Here is a 21,327-nt window from a genome sequence, read left to right as displayed (position 1 = left end):
ACAATTTAGCCCAACACTAGGTCAACTATCACAAAGATATTTGGAGTTTAATCATGGTGTGGTGGATGAGACTTTTTCCTAAAAAAAAATTCTAGATAGACCACTAAACTACAACAAAATCTACTACCTATAGTTATGCCATAAAAGTGTTTATATAAATAGTTAACTTTGACCAATAAAACTACATTAGGAGTTTAACCATCATTATCCCTTAATTTTATTTGAATTTTTACAATAATGTTTATCCATTGTTTAGGTGATTAAATCTTCAATTATGTTTAAATTATATTCACAGGTTTAGTGAATACATTATTAATTTACATAAATTTTGTGTTAAATAAAAAAAGATTATTTGAAAAAAAAATAATTAAAAAGTATTATAAACTTTTAATTTTTTAAATATTAATGTTTTTATTTTTAACGATAAATATAGTATTATAGAAAGTATAAAATTTTTATTGTATATATACATGCAACTGTCTCGTAAAAATATACACCTTACATTATAATAAATCTAAAATCAATAATAAAAAAAAGTTTCCTACCAATAAAAAAATTTTGTTAAATTCTATACCCTATAGTCTTGCCATATATTTAAATAAAAACATATAATTGCTGTCTTGAATGACCCACGCTGACCATTCATTATTTCATTGTATAGGTAAGAGTTAATTGGTAGTAATATAAAGGAGGGAAGAGACTTATAGATAGGTCAGTAATGGTTGGTGTGATAAAATATCAATGGTGATTATTATGAAATATGAATGATATGAAAGCTGTGAAAGTGAAAGTTAAAGTGAAAGTGAAGGAAAATTAAATAATAGAAATTATTCCAATATTATTGAACTAGCTTGAACTAATTTCTATATAAGGAAAAATAAGATAGCTAGAGAGTCTAAAACATGTTTTAGTATCCAAATTAATAAAATAAATAAATGGCTTTATACTTAAACAAATTTATAGATGAATTAGTTGGAAGAAATAAATTAAATTTCCATGAAAAAAAATTAATTGAAAACTGATAAAAAAAATTATTAATTCTTTGATACATTTAAAAAGAATGAAAGACTATAAAAAAAGTAAATAAATTTAATATTTAATTTTAACAATAATAATTTATAAAAAAATATATATATATGAAAATATTGGACACATTGAAGTGTACCAATTATTTTATTGAAGTTTGGACCTATATAGAGCATGCATAGATATAATAATAAAGCATTGTGTGAGGAAATAATATTAATGTTATGGAAGTAAAGGTGAAGGAGAGGAGTCTAGTGAAGCCCCTTGAGAATGGGCTTTGTCGGCCAATTAGTATTCCATTATCCAACTTAGACTTATTATATGAAGAAGTGAGAAAGGGCAGCAAGAGCACAGGCCTCTATTTCTATAATAACCCTAATCAAGAAGTTCCAACATCTACTCACAACTTCTTTGACTCATCTCTCCTCAAAAATTCTCTTGCTGAGGTTCTCAATCTATTTTATCCTGTTGCAGGCCGTCTCGGCCATGACCACAACCATCGTCTTCAGATTAACTGTAATGACGATGGTGTGTTGTTTGTTGTGGCCGAGACCAGCTCTCACATCCACGAGCTTGGAGATTTTACTTCCTCGTCAGATCTCTCCAAGCTCAGTCCTCCAGCCTCAGACTATTACTCTACCGAAATTTCTTCAATCCCTTTGTTGGCCTTACAGGTGTGTAAACCTAGCTACTTCATATTGATTATGATATTGAAATGTGATTCATGCATCAATAGTTTTAGTAATGTATATTAATGATTATTATTACTTGTCACCTTAAAATAATTGTCATACACCACTTGATCCATCATATAGTGTATTATGTTATTTTATAAAAGTATCTAAAAATTTGTCACTGACAATATTAAAGTGTTTGTAAAGAATATATATAAAGTATAATATTAAATAATTATTTATCTTAATTAATTTGATAATAAAAATTATTATAATAGTATATCTTTCACTGGCTCTTACTTTATATTTTTAATATAATATTGATCCATTAATTTGTTAATTTGTAATTTGATTATTATGTACATTTATTTTTTTTTTGAAAGAAACATAATAATTATTAGTACACTGGATTTATCTAGATCGCACAAATATGATATATAATCGATCTTGCTTATATTAATAAAGATATATATGATTTTTTGTTCGAAAAAATAATTATATTTATATATAATTTTAAATTACACCGTACTATAATAAAGCATTTTTTTAACAATGCACTAATAAGCATTATTTGAAGCAAAAAAAAGATTTTATAAATATTCAAAAATAATATAAATACTAATTTACAGTTTTTTAAAATATTTTTACATTGATTTTTAACTTTTTTCTAACAAAATACGGATAATTATTTTTTTATGGTTTTCACGCTGCTGCTACATTAAAAAAAAATTGTAAAAAACTCATAAAAATGTAAAATAAAAAAGCACAATTTCAGCTACTTTGTATAAAACAACCAAATTAAAATAAAATATATATTTTTTGACTAGGTGAATATATATGATTTTTTGAAAAATTATGAGTCATATACTTAGATAATTATAATGTATGGTTATTTTCTCTCCTTATAATGTATATACAATATATTATAATGTATTGTTAATTTATAATTGTTATAAATTATATATTTTGATAGTTAATCATTAATATATGTAAAAGAGAAGTATAAAAATGTAAAATAAAAAAGCACAATTTCAGCTACTTTGTATAAAACAACCAAATTAACATAAATTGATAAAATATCAGTCACATTGAGTTGTGTCTTCAATTAGCATTGATATTCATGAATTTATATACTAAACAGGTTACTTACTTTGGATGTGGTGGAGTGTGTCTAAGTGTGGGAGGAGCACATGTTGTAATGGATGGAAATTCAGCTTTCAATTTCGTAAATGCATGGTCTCAAATTACTCGAGCCAAACCCACCATTACAACTCCACCAATTTTCGATAGGACTTTACTCTCTCCTAGAAATCCACCACAAATATTGTTTGACCACACTAATGATGGATATCGACTCCTTAATCAACCCAATCAAGACAACAATCATGGTCTTAATAATAATAACCAAAACTTCAAAGTGATTGTAGTCAAAATCACTAAGGATCAACTCAACGCTTTGAAACTCAAAGCTAATAATAATTTCAGCACATTTTCAATTTTGGCTGGCCTTATATGGAAATGCACGTGCATGGCACGTGAACTTCCTAAAGATGAAGAGACTAAATTAGGCTTTTCTTCTAATGGAAGGTCCAAACTTAAACCACCACTTCCACTTGGTTATTTTGGCAATGTCGTTTTTAGAAATACGACAATGGCTTTGGCTGGTGATATTCAATCCAAACCCTTTTGGTATGCATCTAATCTTATTCATCAAACTTTGAAAGTGAATTTGGATAATGATTATCTGAGATCTGTAATTGACTTTTTGAAAGTTCATCCCAATACTAGACGTAGGTTTGAATTTGGATCTCCAAACCTTGATATTAATAGTTGGTCTAAATTTTCGATTTATGATGCTGATTTTGGGTGGGGTCCACCTTTCTTGGCACATTGTGGAGCTATATCTAATGAGGGGAGATCCTGGATATTTGATAACAATAATGGAGACATATCAGTATATATATCTCTTCACTCTGATCATGTGGAAAAATTTAATAGTTATTTTAAGTGTGTGGTGAATCAAATTTGTGACTAAAAATGTTATTAATTAGTCTGTTTCGGCTAATTATTATTATTCACCTAATTAGAATTTGTATTGTGTGTTTGTCTTAATGTTTTGTTTTTGCATTTTTTTTTTTATTTCTCAAAGTGTGGGTGTGTGTTACTAAATATTTTGTATTGTATTTGTTTCTAGTTGATATGTTCTTTCAAATATTTATAATAAAGGCATGCGTGCAAAATTCTGCAAGGTAATACTCTACAAAAGGATGTACCATTGCATTTTTATTTATTTCAGTATCCGATTTAATTTTTTTAGTTCAATTATATTTTTATGATATTGTATATTATAACTAATTAGTAAAATTTAATATGTCAAAAATAGAGTTTAAACAGTCTATTGTATTAATTAATGCATGTATTAATAGTGCATAATATTAGATAATAAGACAGAAAAAATCCCCAATCACATATATCTTTATATATTAAAAGTGTCTATCTAACGGCATTTCTTGGTTTAACAGAATATAGTTAAAAATAAAAGAATATTCTGTTAAATTTAACGATTAGGTTTGATCTCCCGTTAACAAATAAACCATAATTAAACCCAAAAAATCAAACAATCTTTTAAATATTAATAATCTCTTTATAAATTAAAAAAAATCATCTTAGCCAAATATCTCTCTTAAAAAAGAATATTAATAATTTTTTTTATTTATTTTTTAAAAAAGAAAAATATAGATAAAATGTCTAGAAAAGATAAAATAGCTTAAAAAATAAAAAGAAGATGAAATGGGCTGTAATTAGTATTTACCTTATATGTTTGTGCTTATTTTTAGTTTTATTTTTAATTTTACCACCAAGAGGAGAAGGTTGAAAAATATTAGAATATAAAAATATTATTGGTGCTTATTAGTAATTTGCAAAGAATGTGAAAATCTATAAATATATAGTTGTGTAGCTATTATTAGATATGAAATGAAATAATAGAACTTTTTTCAGTTAGAAGATTAATGTACATTTTACTATTAATAACTTACATTATTATAACACAACTATATTTTATTTACTAAATATACTGACACATATTTTATTTTTATAAAACAAATCATTCAAATAATTATACTAATTTAATTATTAATTAAAATAAAAAACTAAAATATTAAATAAAACTAACACTACGTGGCTTGGCACGTAACAATCACTATTATATATATATATATTTTGGAAACTTGACACCAACAATGGAAAAAATCAGTTATTGAAAAAAACAGAGAGAGCATTGTTGTATTTGTAGAGTTAGATTTACAAGGCAGTTAAAACAAGAATTAAACTAACTAATCTTGATTAACAAACAAAACAGAAAAACTAACCCTTAAGGACTAAAACAGAACTTATAACTGTTAACTAACAAAAGAATAAAATTTGAGAAAAAATAGAGTTATTTTACTAATTGAAAAAAAAAAAAGATTATTTTGGGAAAATAGATAATTTGGTACTGGTTCTGTACTGGTAGCTAGGGTTCAGCGGTGGGGAAATCGAACGTTGCCGATTTTTGACCGTTTTCTTCTTTTTTTTTTTCTTTGTTCTTTTTGAAATTCTTGACCTTCTTTAAAAATAGTGACAGCAGAGTAAATCAAGTCCACAAGCTATTGAGTAGTCAAAAAGCCCATTTATACTGGGCCTAGGCCTGTTCTACTTCTCCTGTGCATGAAAAAGTGTCAAAAAGCCCATTGCTACTGTGTATTAAAAATGTGAAAATTACACATTTTATCAATTTTTTATACAATTACTTTGTAAAAAAAAATATACAATTTGTGTCAAATGTATTTTTTTTTACAGAAAAATTACTTCATGAGAAAAATTCAAAAAAAATAAAAAGTTCAAAAACAGATAGGAAAAATTGTGTAAAATAATTTTTCCAAAAAAAATCATATTTTTATAAAGTTTACCCAAAAGAAAACCATAAAAAATGAAAATAGTCTATTAAGTTATGTTTATTTTGTCAGTATTAAGGTTGCTCAACTCAATTGTTCAAAAAAGGTTGCTCAATTCAAATTTGAAAACCCATTTCTGTATATTAATAAGTGATTATAATTTTCACCCTAAAGTACATTTTTGGAAGTGAAAAATGAAAAGTGAAAGAAAAGCTAATAGGGTGATATAATGTATATTATATATACATAAATTATCATTACTCTTATCTGTACTATTCACAATTACTCTTATTTTGTACTATTCATTTGTCTTTCTTACTATACCATGTAAATAGTGATAGTTTTAAAATAAGTTATGTAAAATTGTAAATGGGTTGAGTCAGCCCGATCCGGTTTATCTGAGTCTCCTAAACGGATACCTGGCCCATTTACATATATATTGATATATTTCTTTTTTAATTTCTTTAATTGCAACTTTTTTAATTGTTGTCATGAGTTGTGAGAATCTGAGATTGATTTATAGTTTTATTTTTTTCATAATATCTAAATCGTGGTGATAGGGTTGAACTAAGGTCGTTCATCAAATCGTTTAACGTAAAAAAAATCAGGTTTGAAATTTTTTTCTAAATCATGTAGTGCGGTGCGGTTTTGAATTGTTAATATGCAGTTCAAACTGCACCGTACAGTATTGCACATTATAAAAAAAAAATATATGTATATAATTTTTATATTTATTTAAGTCCAATATGTGAAGGTCTAGTCCAAAGTCCACTAATTATTGTATTGTTAAAACTTAAAATTTTTTTCATATTAATTTTAAGTCTTATGGTATTTTTGACAAGTGTTGTTGAAGCTTTGTTGTCTTCGTGATAGTTTAATTATTTGGTGATAGTCCAAACTGCAGAAACCGTAAAAATCGCACTGCACTATTTTTTGCGGTGCGATTTCTGCAATTTTTTAATTTCACGGTGCGGGTACGGTTTAAAAAATTAGAAAAATCGCATACGAGAATTGTTTTGATAAATGGTTAAAATTTACACCACCCGCAATGCGAAGACCCTTAAATTGAACCCAATATAAAGAAATTGGTATCCCCTGCCCGAATATGGAGATCTTTTGCCACCTCTAGTGTAAGGATAGAGGCTTACTTTTGATTTTAAAACCAACTTCATCAATAATAATGTACTCCATAAATTTGAAATTTAAAAATTAGTTGATTTTGAGTGTGTGTGCATACACATGGCATTGCATGGTACTAATTGTTAATAATTATGTCTTAAATTAAGTAATCAAACCATCTATTAAGAAAAAGTGCAAAAGCAGTAGAAGACAACCATTTTGAAAACAAGTAAAGCACCAATTTTGATTAATTTAATTAAACCTCTCAAAATCATTCCGAGATTGGGCTTGCTTTTTGTGCTTCATAATTATATTAGCTTATTTCTATCGGCTTTATATGAAACAATGATTAATAATTATAATTAGTTGGCTAATCCTAAAGGGGAATGTATTTTATTTTCAAAAAGAAAAAGGGGAATGTATTTAACGCCAATATCGATAATATATATTTATATTCCTCATATCATGTACTTGAGTATAGAAGTTTTATGGAAATTTGACGTGCGAGACGGGTATCCACTTCGAATGGAATGAAGATTACTCGCTTTAATAGATAATGGAGTAAGAGTGGGAAGCAATTTTAGGGATAATTGCGGCAAAAGTCCCCAAAAACTTGAGGTTGATGCCGATTAGTCCTCAACCTCAAAAATTGGCGGTGAAAATACCTAAGGTCCCAATTTTTGTTTGTCCGTTGGTCCTTTTTCTAACGGATCCGTTAAACCCAAATAAAGTGCCACGTGTCAATTTTTTATTGGTCCAAATAATATTAATTTTAAAAATAATTATAAATATTTAAAAAAAATTAAAAAATTAGAATTTTTTTTTCTTTTTATACTTTTTTTAATTTTAAAAAATAAATTTCTTTTTTTCTTTTTTTTTCTTTTTCTTCTTCTTTCTTCTTCTTCTTCTTCTTCTTCTACAAAACCCTCCCAGGCCCTCTTTCTCTCTCGTCTCACCACCGGAGTCGAAGCACTAGGCCGGAGCGAAGGCGGACCCAGCCATCTACGATTTCCGTAACTAGCCGCCGCCCTCTTCCTCCTTCGAAGACCAAAACCCAGAGAAATCGAAGACCAAAGGATCTCACTCCCGGACCACCAACCCTCTCTCCATTTTCAGATCTGTTTGCACCACCAACCCTCGCCGCGCCACCCCTGGAGTTTCGCCTCTGGCGGATGGTGGTAGTGGTGCCATCTCGGAGTCCCCGTCGCACTCAACCACCCCCAAATTAGGTAACCCGACTTTCTTTTTCTTTTTTTATCAGTTATATATATTGTGGAAAGGGATGAGTTATATATCAGAGTCTCTTCGAACTCAACCACCCCCAATCTTGATTTATATATCAGTTATATATATATATTGTTAAAATGGATGGGTTATATCAGTTATATATAAATATATATATACCAATTTTGCAAATATATATTTGAGGCGTAAAGAGAGACAGCTGATGATTGATTTATTTTTTGTAAATTAAGAAGTAGTTACAATTCGATTGATATGTTATATATATATTATATGTATTTGTCTGGTTTTTTTTTTTTTTTGAGGGAATGTATTTGTATGGTTGAAGAAGATGAATAATAAAAAAAAAAAAGAATATGTTATATATATATTATATGTATTTGTCTGGTTTTTTTTTTTTAGGGAATGTATTTGTATGGTTGAAGAAGATGAATAATAAAAAAAAAAATAATAATAAGAAAAAATAAAATAAATTTATAATTTTAAAATATATTTTTTAGTTTTTTATTTTATTTTAAATTTTTAAAATTAATATTATTTGGACCAATAAAAAATTGACACGTGACCCTTTATTTGGGTTTAACGGATCCGTTAGAAAAAGGACCAACGGACAAACAAAAATTGGGACCTTAGGTATTTTCACCGCCAATTTTTGAGGTTGAGGACTAATTGGCATCAACCTCAAGTTTTTGGGGACTTTTGCCGCAATTATCCCGCAATTTTATATACCTGAAGCGAGTTCAAGATAGAGTCAAGATGTAATTTAAGTTTTATTGTTTAATTTTTTAGAGTATATCTTTTTCTCTTGTAAGTCACAATGTTTAATATTGCGACCCATGAATTAATTTAGCATATTTTTAAAAGGGATAATTGCGGTAAAAGTCCCCAAAAACTTAGAGTTGATACAGATTAATCCCCAACCTCAAAAATTGGCGGTAATAGTCCTCAAGCTGACATTTTTTGTTAGTCCGTTAGTCCCCTTTTTAACTGATCCGTTAAACTCAAATAAAATGTCACGTGTCAATTTTTTATTGGTCCAAATAATAATTTTAATTAAAAAAAATAAAATAAAATTAAAAAATTAAAAAATATATATTAAAAACATAAATTTATTTTCTTTTTTCTTTTTAGCTTCTTCTTCTTCTAAACCTCCTCTGATTGCCAGTGTACCCAGTCGACCCCAACCACATCCAGAGTAACAGCATTCACAGCCGACCCCAGCCCTAGCCACCTCCACTCTAGCCCCGATGTTGTCAATCGGCTTAGTCCCCACTGTCGATTCCTTCATGTTTACCCAGATCTAACAAAACGAAAATTAAAAAAATAGTGTTTGGGTATAAAGAAAATGAGAAGAGAAAATGGGTATTTGAGAACAAGCTCAAAAGACCCCAACCCAGAAAAAAAAAATTTAAGAAAGTTATTTTCAGAGAAGCCAAACATGGATTTGGAGATATGGGTTTGGAGTGTGAAAAAAATGACCAAAGTGGGTCAGAAACACACGTCGTGTTCAGGCAAAATCCATGTGCCCACATGGACGATTGTGAAGGGGGAAACGCGGTACTACTACTGCGTTGGGGACACCATTATATCATTAGTCATCGCCTTCGTTTTGAGCCACTATCAGAGGAACCAAAAGAAGAGAGTCATTGAAATAGAGAGAGAGTGTGTGTGTGTGTTTTCACAAAGCTTTGTACTGTAAAACCCAGAACCCAAAATTCAAGCTTGAGGCTTGTTTGGGCGTTTTTCTCAACTGGGGTTTGATTGTTTTTTTGTCTTAGAAAGGGAATTGGAAAATGAAGGAGAAAAGTGAAAGTGGAGGTGGAGGTGGTGGTGGGTATGTGAGAGCGGATCAGATAGATCTGAAAAGCTTGGATGAGCAACTTCAAAGGCATCTGAGTAGAGCATGGACTATGGAAAAGAACAAGAAAAAAGAAGAGGAAGAAGAAGAACAAGCAAGGTCTAATGTCTCATCTACCAGACAAGAATGGGAGGTTTAGGCGTAGAAGGAAAAAAAAGGAAGTGGAGAGAGAAAAGAAGGGTCTGGACTAATGAAAAAGGAAAAAGGAAAAAAGAAAAAAAAACAAAAAAAGAAAACTTAATTTTTAAAATAATTTATTTGTTTTCTTAAAAAAAAAAATTGTTTTAAATTAAAATTATGATTTTAACCAATAATTTGTCAACAGATGGCATTTTTTTAAATGAACAAACGGAGCATTTAACTAGGGACCAACGGACTAACAAAAAATATCACCTTGAGGACTATAACCGCCAATTTTTGAGGTTGGGGATTAATCTGTATCAACTCTAAGTTTTTGGGGATTTTTGCCGCAATTATCCCTTTTTAAAATAGACTATATTTTTTTGGATGGAATAATCTCTTAGCTTTTAGTGTTTCTATTTTCTAACTTATAATAGTTATCTTTACTAAAAAAAATTATTATTATTATTTTATTTTGAATTACATTATACTATTATTATTATTATTATTATTATTATTATTATTTTAATTTGAATAGATACGTATTTTCCCTACTCGGAACATAATTGAGAAATAAATTAATCCTCTCCCTTGAAGGTTTCATTTCATATTTTATGTATGTATAAACTATTATTCTCTTACTAGTAGTTGTATGGTTTTACTTTTTTAAAGATATTCTCTTTCCAATATAACCATAATTTAAAATATTGTTATTAGACACGTGCTCTTATGGCATATTGTAATTATAGTTAGTAATTTTTAATGACAATTATTAAACTAAAAAAATGTAGAATATAATAATTAATTATACTAATAACTAATATAATAATATATGATATCGTTTATGAATTGATTATGAAAGTAAATAGTGAATTAATTTGGATATATAATTTTGGGTGATTCTATAATACACTCTCTTAAAAGGGATGTAGTGATACACCTTTGACTTGTTTTGGCATCTAAAAAAATTTTTTAGTCTAATTTTTTTTCATATTCATGTACGTTATAACTATTTAAGATAACCTATAAAATTTTGAAAAATTCCGAATAATTTACAATATAGAAAACAATGTTCAAACAGTCTATTTTACACGCGTATAAAATAAAATAGTTACGAGTGTAATACACTGTTTGAACGTAGTTTTCGGTGTGTTAAACTTTTTCAAATTTCTTAAAATCTTACAAGATGTCTTAAATAACTATAACGTACATGACCATGAGAAAAAATTTGACTAAAAAATTATTTCGAGTGCTAAAATAGATAAGGGTACATCAATGTATCTATTTTAAAGGGTGTATTGTAAAATTTCCCTATAATTTTTTATAAAAAATTTAAAAGTGAATGAAATGTTGAATTTTCTAAAATATATATATTTCTAACAATTGCCAGTTGTAATAATGCCTTTTGTCTCTTTGACAATACAGTTTAGAGAAAACACTCTTAAGGAAAATTAATATTCCATTCCATCTGAACATCATATATATAAAATTAAGAACCTAAATATTCTTTCTCATCTGCATTCCTTGCTCCTTTTTAACGCCTCATTATATCTATAAATATATAAATATAGTATACAATTTCTTTGAATTTTCTAGATCATAATTAAATATCTGAAACATGGGTACCCACCTCATTTACTTTTAATTAAAGTAATTTTCTTTTCATCATCTTAATTAATTAATTATATTACTTGCTTAATTAATTAAAGTGCATATATAATCCCTGCTCAAACCTACCATATATAAATAACCTTTTTTCTGATCTCTATCTATTACTATTTATTTATATGTATGAATAAAAGGAGAAGATATATATATATGATGAGAAATTTTGTAAATATTGGATGGTTGATTTTATTATTAGTGATAATCTCATGTACATGTAGTTATAATATTACTCCATCTTCAAGCTGTGTGACTCTAAAAACACCAACCAAATCATCATCATCAAATTATTATTATTATAATAATAATAATAATAATAATAAGAAGGCTATTTTGAAAGAAGAAGAAGAAGAAGAAGAAGAAAAAAAGGCACAGAGAGGCAAAGGAGGAGTCTATGGTGGAGGAAATGCTGCAAATCGACCTCGTCCATACAAAAATTCAGCTTCATCTTCAATATTACTATTATCACCAACAACTATGCATCTTTTACTATCATTATTGATCCTACTACTCTTTATACTCTGATATATAAATATATATATATATTATGTTTGTATTTTTGTGTGCATGTATTAATTAATTGTTTTACAAGTGTTTGGAGCTTTTGAGCTTGTAAAATTTGTAATTGTACATGTTTGTCAGGGCACTACTACAAAGTTGGCTTTTCCCAACGGTTAATAAGGGGGTAAATTATGAAAACCGTTGGAAAAGGTAAGGGGAGATGTTTCCCAACGGTTTAGAACCGAAGCAAAGAAACCGTTGGGAAAAACTAATGCCAATGGTGGAGAACCGTGGGCAATACTAAGTGACATTTTTTTTTTAAAAAAAAACAGTAAAGACCAATAGTTTATAACTGTTGGGAATACTTAGTATTCCCAACGGTTTTTAACTGTTGGGAATACTAAGTATACCCAACGATTTATAACTGTTGGGAATAGTTACTATTCCTAAAAGTGATAAAATATTGGAAAATATTCTTTTTTAACATACCAAAAAAAAGTTTTAGATTTAAAAAAAATACTTTTTTTTGCTTAATAAAAAAATTGTATTTTATAAAAAAATACTAAAAAAATTTTCAAATTTAAAAAAAGAAAATTGTACATTTTCTCTTAATAAAACAAATTTGTATTTCATAAAATAAAATACCAAAAAAAGTTTCAGATTTAAAAAATAAAAAAAAAATATTTTTTTTTTTGCTTAATAAATTTATAATTTGAGAATTAATAGAATTTATATATTTTCAATTAGATGATAGTTTTAGAAATTAGTTGTATTTAAAAATTTATTGTGAAAATTATTTAAAAAAAATATTGTAAAAGAGAAAAATTATTGGAGGACTAAAAATTATTGTAGAATATTTAAAGTCCTAAAATAATATTTGAGAATTATTTTAACTTTAGTTAAAAAATGTATTTAATAAAAGAAATTTATACATATTTTTTAATGAAAAACTACAATTTGAGATTTATTTAATCGTTTATTATGTAAGAAAAAATCAGAAAGCAAAAACCCTAATTTCACTCTACCCTCAGCTCGATCAAATCTCCCTCTCCAATCATCTTTCTCTCTCTCTCTCTCTCTCTCTCTCTCTCTCCGATCGTCTCTAGCTCCGATCGTCTCTCTTCGACCGCACCCCGCGCCTTTGTCCCCTGGCTGAGCTCACATCCGACGTCCTTGTCTCTGATCTTTCCTTTACATTTTGTAAGTTTTATCTTTCTAGATCTTTGTTTATAGTTTTTTTATTGGGCGCTTCTCTGGTGGATATTATTGTGGTGAAGAGCACAAATCTGAAAAGTGGCTTCGACACCAAGTATTTGGCCACTGTTCTTGCCATTGGTACCGAGTGTGATATTGGTATTCAAATCCTCTTTATTACATCTTTCTTTGAAATGTCTTTGTTCTATATAATATATTTTTTGTAACAACCTATATCATACACATATATTACTGATTGTTTAGTTTGAGTTTTTTTTTTTTCAAATTTTCTAAGGCATTATTTTCTCGTTTGAGTAAATTGTGAGATAGTGAGTTGTTCGGTAATGGCGGGAGTATCTCTCTCTTTTTTTATTGTAGATAGTTAAAAAAATTGTTATTTTTCCAGAACTTGTGCAATTTTTCCCTTTGTAATAAATATTTTTTTTTAGGTTCTATAACTCTACATTCAACAGAGAAATTGTTTTGAGTCTTGATATGGACCAAGTTAGGAGTTGATTTGTATGAATTTGCAACTCTTAAATGGTTGAACCTCTGTGCTGCCAGGAAATTTTTCTTTAGAGGCCTTGTTCAATTTGTAGTCTAAGCTGCAATTTTTATTCTTATGCAGGTTTAAGGAATAGGAGGCACTTGGTTCTCGATCCTTCATCACTGAAATTATCGCTTCAATTTCAGAATGGAAGATACATACTTAGTCTCTCAAGGTTTGGTTTTTGTGTTGTATTTTCGAACTTACCATGGCAATGGATTTTTATATATATATCTATATATATGAATTTGTATAAACAACAAGATTGTATTAATAAGCAATGATCATTGTCTTTAATATATATGCAATCACATTATTAGGAGTAGAGAAACATGTGTAATTCAATAAACGAAAGAATGGTCATTGCTGCACATTATAAACCAACTTGGTTGTGAGTTGAAAACTCTCAATTTCTGAATTTGATAAACTACATTCTTATTGTATTAGATTCTCATTGTACTTATAATTAATTATAGTTACAATAATTGTCTTTGTGCATATTTTTTAATTTTTGAAATGCTCGATTTAGTTTTATCTGTATGATTATTAGAATTTGGGAAGAACTATAAATACATATATCTTTGGGTTCACAAAGTTATATTCTCATTCTAATGTTGTAGGCTTTAGCTTTGATTACTATCAACTCTTCTCAGCAAGCTTCTGTTTGAAGGTAATTTTAACATTGTGCTTTGTTTTGGAATTCTTTTTATTTACTGTTTGTTTTGTAAGCTTTACTTGCTTTCAAAGCTTTCATCTTATATATAAAAATCTTGTACATTAAGGACGAGACTGCAGATTAAATAACACTACATTTAATACACAATACACATTCATTCATTCAATCTTTGATAATTTGAAATGAGCATTACATTTCTTATTATAATTTTTGTATAATGGTAGTTTGCTGTAAAGTATTGGAAAAGATAATTTTTTTTTTTACTAGTTTGATGAAGTATTACATTTTCTGTAATTCTCATTTTAGACTTTCAATTGTTATTCAATTTGTTGTTTGCAGAAAGTTTTGGAGAATAATGACAGTGTCCATTAGCAGGGTAATATTATGGCAAGTTACCAAGACGATGCTTTTCCAGAGATGATTGATCAATGGGGCGGAAGAGAGGATGTCTTGCCCTGAAGCGACCTTCTTAATTACTTTTGAAATTAATAATATATGGATGTATAGATATAGGAAGAACATGAAAGGAAAAGAAAGAATAAATGAAAAAAAAAACAAATTATTTTTATGATTCTGAAAAATATTGTAAATATAATAATTTGAATTTATGTTTTTGATTCTTATTTTATTAATTTTTATGTATATTATTATTTTGTTGAAATTTATTTATATTATTATTGTAATTATAATTATTTTTTTTTAATCTACGTAATACTTTTACCAACAGTTATAAACAGTCATTTAAAAAGATTTTTCCCAACAGTTGTAAACCGTCATTTAAAATAACTTTTCCCAACAGTTATAAACCGTCTTTTAAAGTTCTGCATTTTTATGACACCCACATAGCCAACAGTTATAGGAACCGTTGGGAAATAGTATAAAAGACAGTTATAAACTGTTGGGAAAAGCCAATTTTGTAGTAGTGGGGTTTTCCTTTTTCTTACTAATTAGTGTTTTGTGTATTCTCTATATTTCTTTGATTTCATTAAAATTGATAATAATACTCTTAAAGGATCTTATTCCCCTTCGAATGTAATGGACTCTTTAATTATTTGTTATTAGATATTGTAATTTTTTTTTAGACGGCTGTTAAAAAAACTTAATTAATATGATTTATTTATCAATATTACTAGAAAAAATTATTTGTAATTGACCAGGTTGTTGAATTTTATTATCTATCAAAGGTTTTTTCTTTTTTTTAAAAAATATATATATATATATATATATATATATATGACAGTCTCGTAGAGAAAATAAAAAATCTAGAAGAAAAAAAAGTTTGGGAAGGAAAGGAAGAATTCATGAGAGAAAAAAGAAGAAAAGGAGTGGAAAAGCTTTTGGTGGCCCAAGCCCAAAGAAAATTTACTACCCTCCAAAATGAGTGATTACTATCAATTTTTCAAATCTTGAAATCTTATCCTACTAAAATGAAAACTAATTTTATAATAATGTTTTTTTTATGCAAAAAAAAAAAAAAATCACGGGTCGTGGACTACGTGTCAATTGTAAGAGCTTTATATATTAACTTATTTTAATTGGGTTATTAATAATCAGCTTAACGGTAGGGGTATTCATTGGATCACATCCAATCCAATCCAATTATTTATTGGATATTGGATTTTGCCATCCGATCCAATCTAATTGAATTGAGTCATCCGATCCGATCTGATCCAATAGATGTATTGGATTGGATCGGTTCCATCCATTGGATACTTTAACTGGTTTTTTTATTGGAATGGATGAATCCAATCCATTTTAGCTACTATTTATGCTAATTTCATTAAAAAGAAAAAATATATGAAAAAATAAAATTTAAAACTTAATAATCCAATAATAAACAATAGTTTAATCCAAATCCAACCTAATTTTCGTGATCCCATAATAAAAATATAACACAAATAACTTAATAAGCAAAAGTCTTAATAAACAAGCCCAATACATCAAATACAAATATTATATAAAATATTAAATTAATGTGTGCAGGTGCACATTAAAATCTATTAATAATTAATATATTTTTAAAACAAAATAATTAAATATATAAAATTATAAATATTAAATATGATTGGATGGACATTGGATGATATTGGATTGGATCGGTTCAGTTATCCATTGGATCAGATGTCTCATCCAACATCCGATCCGATCCAATTGGATTTTTAAAATTTGCATCCAATCCGATCCAATTATGATTGGATATCTGATTCTATTGGATCGGTTGGGATTGGATCGGTCGGTTATGATTGGATTTGATGAATTTCTGCACACCCCTACTTAACGGTTCTCATCACATGGATGACACTACCTCCAATAAAAACTAAATCTAGTAAGTTTAGGGTTAATTTGGCACAACACAATTGTGCTATGGAAAAAAAAAAAATAGATGTAGTTGTACTGTGAAAGAAAACAGTTGTAGCAGAATTGTGAAAAAAAGCTGAACTGGGTATTTGGTAAATTATAAATTTCAAAATTCTATGAATTGTTAAGATCTATTATAATGATAATGATAATGTTATAATCTAGTTTATTATAATCACAAATATGTAAAAATTTATTTTATATAATATTTTATTTTTTATATATTTTAAAATTTTTTCAAATATTCATTTATATGCATTTGATAAAAATAATTTTAAGAATTTTTTTATTATGTTTGTAAAATGTAAAAAAAATTAGAAACTCGTTGATATTGTTTGTTAATATTAAAATAAAATATTAATTATATTTTTTAAAAAAATAAGAAATTTAATAATTATTTATTTTATTATAATTAGTTTATTTTAATTTTTTTTTAATATATAATAAATAAGTAAATATGGTTTTCAATGCAAAAAAAAAAATTATTAGTCTTTTAATGAAAATAGTTTTTTCTAAAAGTTGGGTTGAAACAGTTTTAACTTTTAGCTGTAACTTCTCTAAAAAAAACTTTCAAAAAGTTATTTTTTGACTGCTTCCTAAACATATGTTTGTTACAATATTTTCAAAAAATAAATTTTAACTTTTCCAAAAATTGTGCCAAACAAACCCTTAGAACTCTTGATCCAAAAAAGATGCCAATAAAAACAATTTATACCAATACACCACATGCTATTTTATAATAATAATTAACAAAGGGATTTCTTGCTTTTATTTTACTAATATAGTAAAGTACTATGGAAGAAAGTGATTTTCTTTATTTACACTTTCTCTTTATTCTATTATTTTCTTTCCTCACCCACCAAACATGGCGTGCGAGTGTAATTACATCATCTCATACGCAAACCATTTTCTAATTTATTGTCCCTAATCAGTCATAATATATAAAAAAGAATTCTTAAAAGAGAGGTGATATATATATATATATAGATCCACAGTAAAATCATATTTTTGTTTAACAATCACTGTAAAAAAAAAAAAAAAAAAAAAAACTGTTAATTTACTCTTGATCGAAATGATCATAACAACAAGATCTTAACCAATATTCAGTAACGCTCCTTAAAAATCAAAGCCAAAGAATCATAAAAGCAGAGTAGTTAATGCCATTAATTTCAAAATCAGATCCAATTCCTGTAGTTTGTGTTGTATTATCACCACTATAAAGTATAAAATATAAATTGTAACACGAAAGTTTAGAGTTTATAGGTATACAACACCATTTAAAATTATCATATGACAGGAAGTCTAATTCACAAAAAGAAGGAACAAAAAATAAAAAGTGTAGAGAAGAAGAAGAAGGGAGAACAAAAAATAACAAGAGACAATTTACCAGAAAACAAAGTCCCTATCATATTTCGTATAACAACTTCTCAAATGCTTTCAAGTGATCAGGTTGAAGACCAATTGCAATTGACAAGCTTCCATCGTTTGTTGGGCTAGGTAAAGTAAAAGCTAAGCCCTCACAAAAAATCCCACCTGGTCCCATGAAAATTGGTCGACCCCAACCGAAATCAGCATCATGGATAGGCAATCTGACCCAACTAGTAATTCCAAGATTTGGGCACTTAAAAGTATGAGCTCCCCGGACAAGAGCTGAAAGATTAGGCTGAACTTCTAAGAAATCAAGCGCGGACCTTAAGTACTCGTTGTCCATCCTTACCAAAGCATCGTGAATTCGACTAGCAGCATACCAAGTTGGCTTTGACATAAGATCACCAGCCACAGCGAGCGGTGTGGATGTGAAAATCACATTGCCAAAGTAACCAGGTGGGAGTGGTGGTTGCAGCCTAGACCTTCCATCAGTAGCAATGTACAGTTTTGTATCTTGATCGTCGGGCAATCCTCTAGCCTTGCATACACATCTCCACACATGTCCTGATAACATCTCGTACGAGCTGTAGTTGACTGTGTTCCCATCTTCCTTGGACTTGCCTTTCAACATGGCTACTTGTTCTTTAGTCAATTTGTACATACCAACTGCATGTGTGGTGTTTTCAGGAGTGGATTGAGGAGAGTTTGTGGTGGTGGTGGTGGTGGTTTTCATGGCTGGTGGGGGTTTGTACTCAATGTGATCAAATGTAGCTTTAGGTGGGTCACGAGCACGAAGTAGTGTCCTATCTATAAAGGGTGGAATTGTAAGGTCAAGACCACGAGCCATATCAGACCAAGTATTCACAAAATGGAGACCTGAAAAACCATCTGCAGCATGGTGTTGCATACCAACACCAAGTGATACACCCCCACATCTAAAGTATGTAACCTGCAAATAATACAATTTTACAATCCTCAAAATCTAACATGGAATTCATTCAGATAAGAATAGCATTCAAATTGGCCTATAAACTATAAATATAAGCCAATAAAGAGTGGTCCACACACAGGGCATGAAAAAATCTACCAGGTATATATTTTTCAAGAGGACCCAACGAAATAAATAGTTAATCATTACAGTAATAAATTAACTCAAATTAATTTCATTAGTAAATGACTTTTCATATTAAAAAAGTTGGTAGAAATTTGTAAGAGTACTTTTTTCAAAAAGCCTTTCTTAAAGAACAGAGCAAAACTATATATAGTATCTTCAAATACAATCAATCATCATAATACGCTATATTGATAATTACTTCCCAATAAATTTCAAGTTTTTAAATTCATAGATTTTGTTTTCAATGATAACATGAATTAACCTAATCCACAATAATTTCAATAATTTATTTGTTTTTTTTTCTTCAGAAAAAGTCAAATTAAATAAATAAAAAAAAACATGCATACCTGTAACACCAAGAGTGGATACGAAGCAATGCCACCGGAGTAATCAACAGGAGGAATGAGTCTCCGGAGCTCAGGCGTCGGAGCAAAATCGCCAAAATCATCGATGACGAAGTTTGACTCAGCCTCAACGAAGAGAACACCATCGGCATTACAATCAATCTCGATACGACCATCATCGTCTCGGCGCAATCGACCAGCCATGGGATAAAAAGGAACGAGTGCCTTACTTAGAGCTTGTTTCATAACACCGGCATCAAAGAAATTGGCGGCGCCGGTAGGTCTATAAAAGTAAACGCTAGGCGTATGAATACTCGGAATCACCAAGTCCAAATTCGAGTTCCATAGAATCCTCTGAGGTGTCTCCGTCGCCGGCTTCACCATCGTCGATTCCTTAACCTCGATCACAAGCTTTTCCATCTTCTTCTTCTTCTTCTTCCTTCACTGAACCAAAAACGACAATCAAAATCAAAAAAACGACATAAATAAAGGCCAGCAATTCGTTGTCGTTTTTAAAAATAATACGTAATTATAATTGTTAAGGAGAGGCGTATGTTAATATGATCAACCGTGGAAGTTACCTGAAAAATACAAAGATGGAGGCGTACGTTAGCAGAGAGAGAGAGAGAAAGACCAGCGCTCCGAAAGAGAGAAAAATGAATCTGGATGAAGCTCTGGTCCAAGTTGGTGCAAATGCAAAGAAGTTGTTTAAGAAGCCAAAATTTAAAATAAATAAATAAATAAATAAAATAAAGAGAATCGATAAGAGAAAATGCGCAAAAGACTCAAGTACTGTCACTCACCTACCGCGCCAACTATAGTTGGCCTGTAATTATCCGCCACGTGGACGAATCAAATTGACCGGTGTATTTGTTAAAAAATGATTTCTTAACGGGGAGAGAGTTGGTGAGACGGTGACCCGTCACAGTCTAAACGTGCTGACTTCGGAATTGGATGTGAGAATATTTGAGATAGTTAATCTACCATAACTTAGGAAAAATATAATTAACAGTAAATAAAGTATGAATTTATATTTTTTATGTAATAATTTTATAATTAAATTAATATTATGATTTTTGTTTGCTGTTGTCTAATTAATTAAATAAGGTTGATTATGATTTTTTTTCTTTTTAATTTTAAATCATTAAAAATTCTCTTAAAATATTAAATATTAGATTTAAATATTTTTATCTAATTATTAAGGGATATTTAACATGACGATTATTTCTAGTTTAAAATTTAGTATTAAATTGTGTTTTACGAATTTTTGAATTTAAATAATTTGAGAAAAAAAAAACTAATAACCTACAAAATTTAAAATTTGGATGAAGAAATCCTAATTAGTTTTTGTTATATATAATGGATTAATTATGGTATCTCTATTGTCTATTTATGTAGACTTTGGGTTATAATTTTTGGAGAATATTATTACAAATTTGTGATGCAATACACGTTTAATGGTAGTTGATGAATTGGGCCCGCCACAACCGTCAGATTATGTTGTTCTTTTTTGGTATGTTTTTATGAAATTGAGGAAATGCTGTGATTAATGAGAAGTGAGAACATGTACTTCTGTTTTTTTTTTT

General features: G+C 28.5%; 2 protein-coding genes and 1 long non-coding RNA gene across 6 annotated transcripts; 2 read left to right on the top strand and 1 right to left on the bottom strand.

The window, feature by feature from the left end:
* Window positions 1-1,156: 1,156 nt before the first annotated feature.
* LOC115703740 (shikimate O-hydroxycinnamoyltransferase) lies at window positions 1,157-3,953 on the top strand. The gene is made up of 2 exons (XM_030630972.2): window positions 1,157-1,700; window positions 2,842-3,953. Exons 1-2 carry the CDS (start codon window positions 1,251-1,253, stop codon window positions 3,733-3,735), a joined length of 1,344 nt encoding a protein of 447 aa, XP_030486832.2. The 5' UTR covers window positions 1,157-1,250; the 3' UTR covers window positions 3,736-3,953.
* Window positions 3,954-13,097: 9,144 nt separating this feature from the next.
* LOC115718714 (uncharacterized) lies at window positions 13,098-15,189 on the top strand. 2 transcript variants are annotated; one of them, XR_009688710.1, is made up of 4 exons: window positions 13,098-13,493; window positions 13,963-14,056; window positions 14,502-14,551; window positions 14,897-15,189. It is a non-coding gene; the product is annotated as an uncharacterized LOC115718714 (long non-coding RNA). The 2 variants fall into 2 exon arrangements; XR_004012012.2 differs by having other exon boundaries at window positions 13,103-13,340.
* Window positions 15,190-18,082: 2,893 nt separating this feature from the next.
* LOC115707956 (shikimate O-hydroxycinnamoyltransferase) lies at window positions 18,083-20,497 on the bottom strand. Of its 3 annotated transcripts, none has more exons than XM_030636072.2 (3): window positions 20,323-20,497; window positions 19,745-20,185; window positions 18,083-19,232 (listed from the first exon to the last, which is right to left on the bottom strand). In XM_030636072.2, the coding sequence occupies exons 2-3, from the start codon at window positions 20,159-20,161 to the stop codon at window positions 18,321-18,323; spliced, it is 1,329 nt and encodes a 442-aa protein (XP_030491932.2). In that variant the 5' UTR covers window positions 20,162-20,185; window positions 20,323-20,497; the 3' UTR covers window positions 18,083-18,320. The 3 variants fall into 3 exon arrangements, with proteins under 3 accessions (XP_030491932.2, XP_030491933.2, XP_060974438.1); XM_030636073.2 differs by having other exon boundaries at window positions 19,745-20,180; window positions 20,323-20,496; XM_061118455.1 differs by having other exon boundaries at window positions 19,745-20,176; window positions 20,323-20,456.
* Window positions 20,498-21,327: the final 830 nt, after the last annotated feature.

Source organism: Cannabis sativa, chromosome 1 (genome assembly GCF_029168945.1).
Source record: "Cannabis sativa cultivar Pink pepper isolate KNU-18-1 chromosome 1, ASM2916894v1, whole genome shotgun sequence".
Lineage (NCBI taxonomy): Eukaryota > Viridiplantae > Streptophyta > Magnoliopsida > Rosales > Cannabaceae > Cannabis > Cannabis sativa.
The sequence above is the reverse complement of the archived record's forward strand: the minus strand, read 5'-3'. Positions and strand labels throughout refer to the sequence as shown.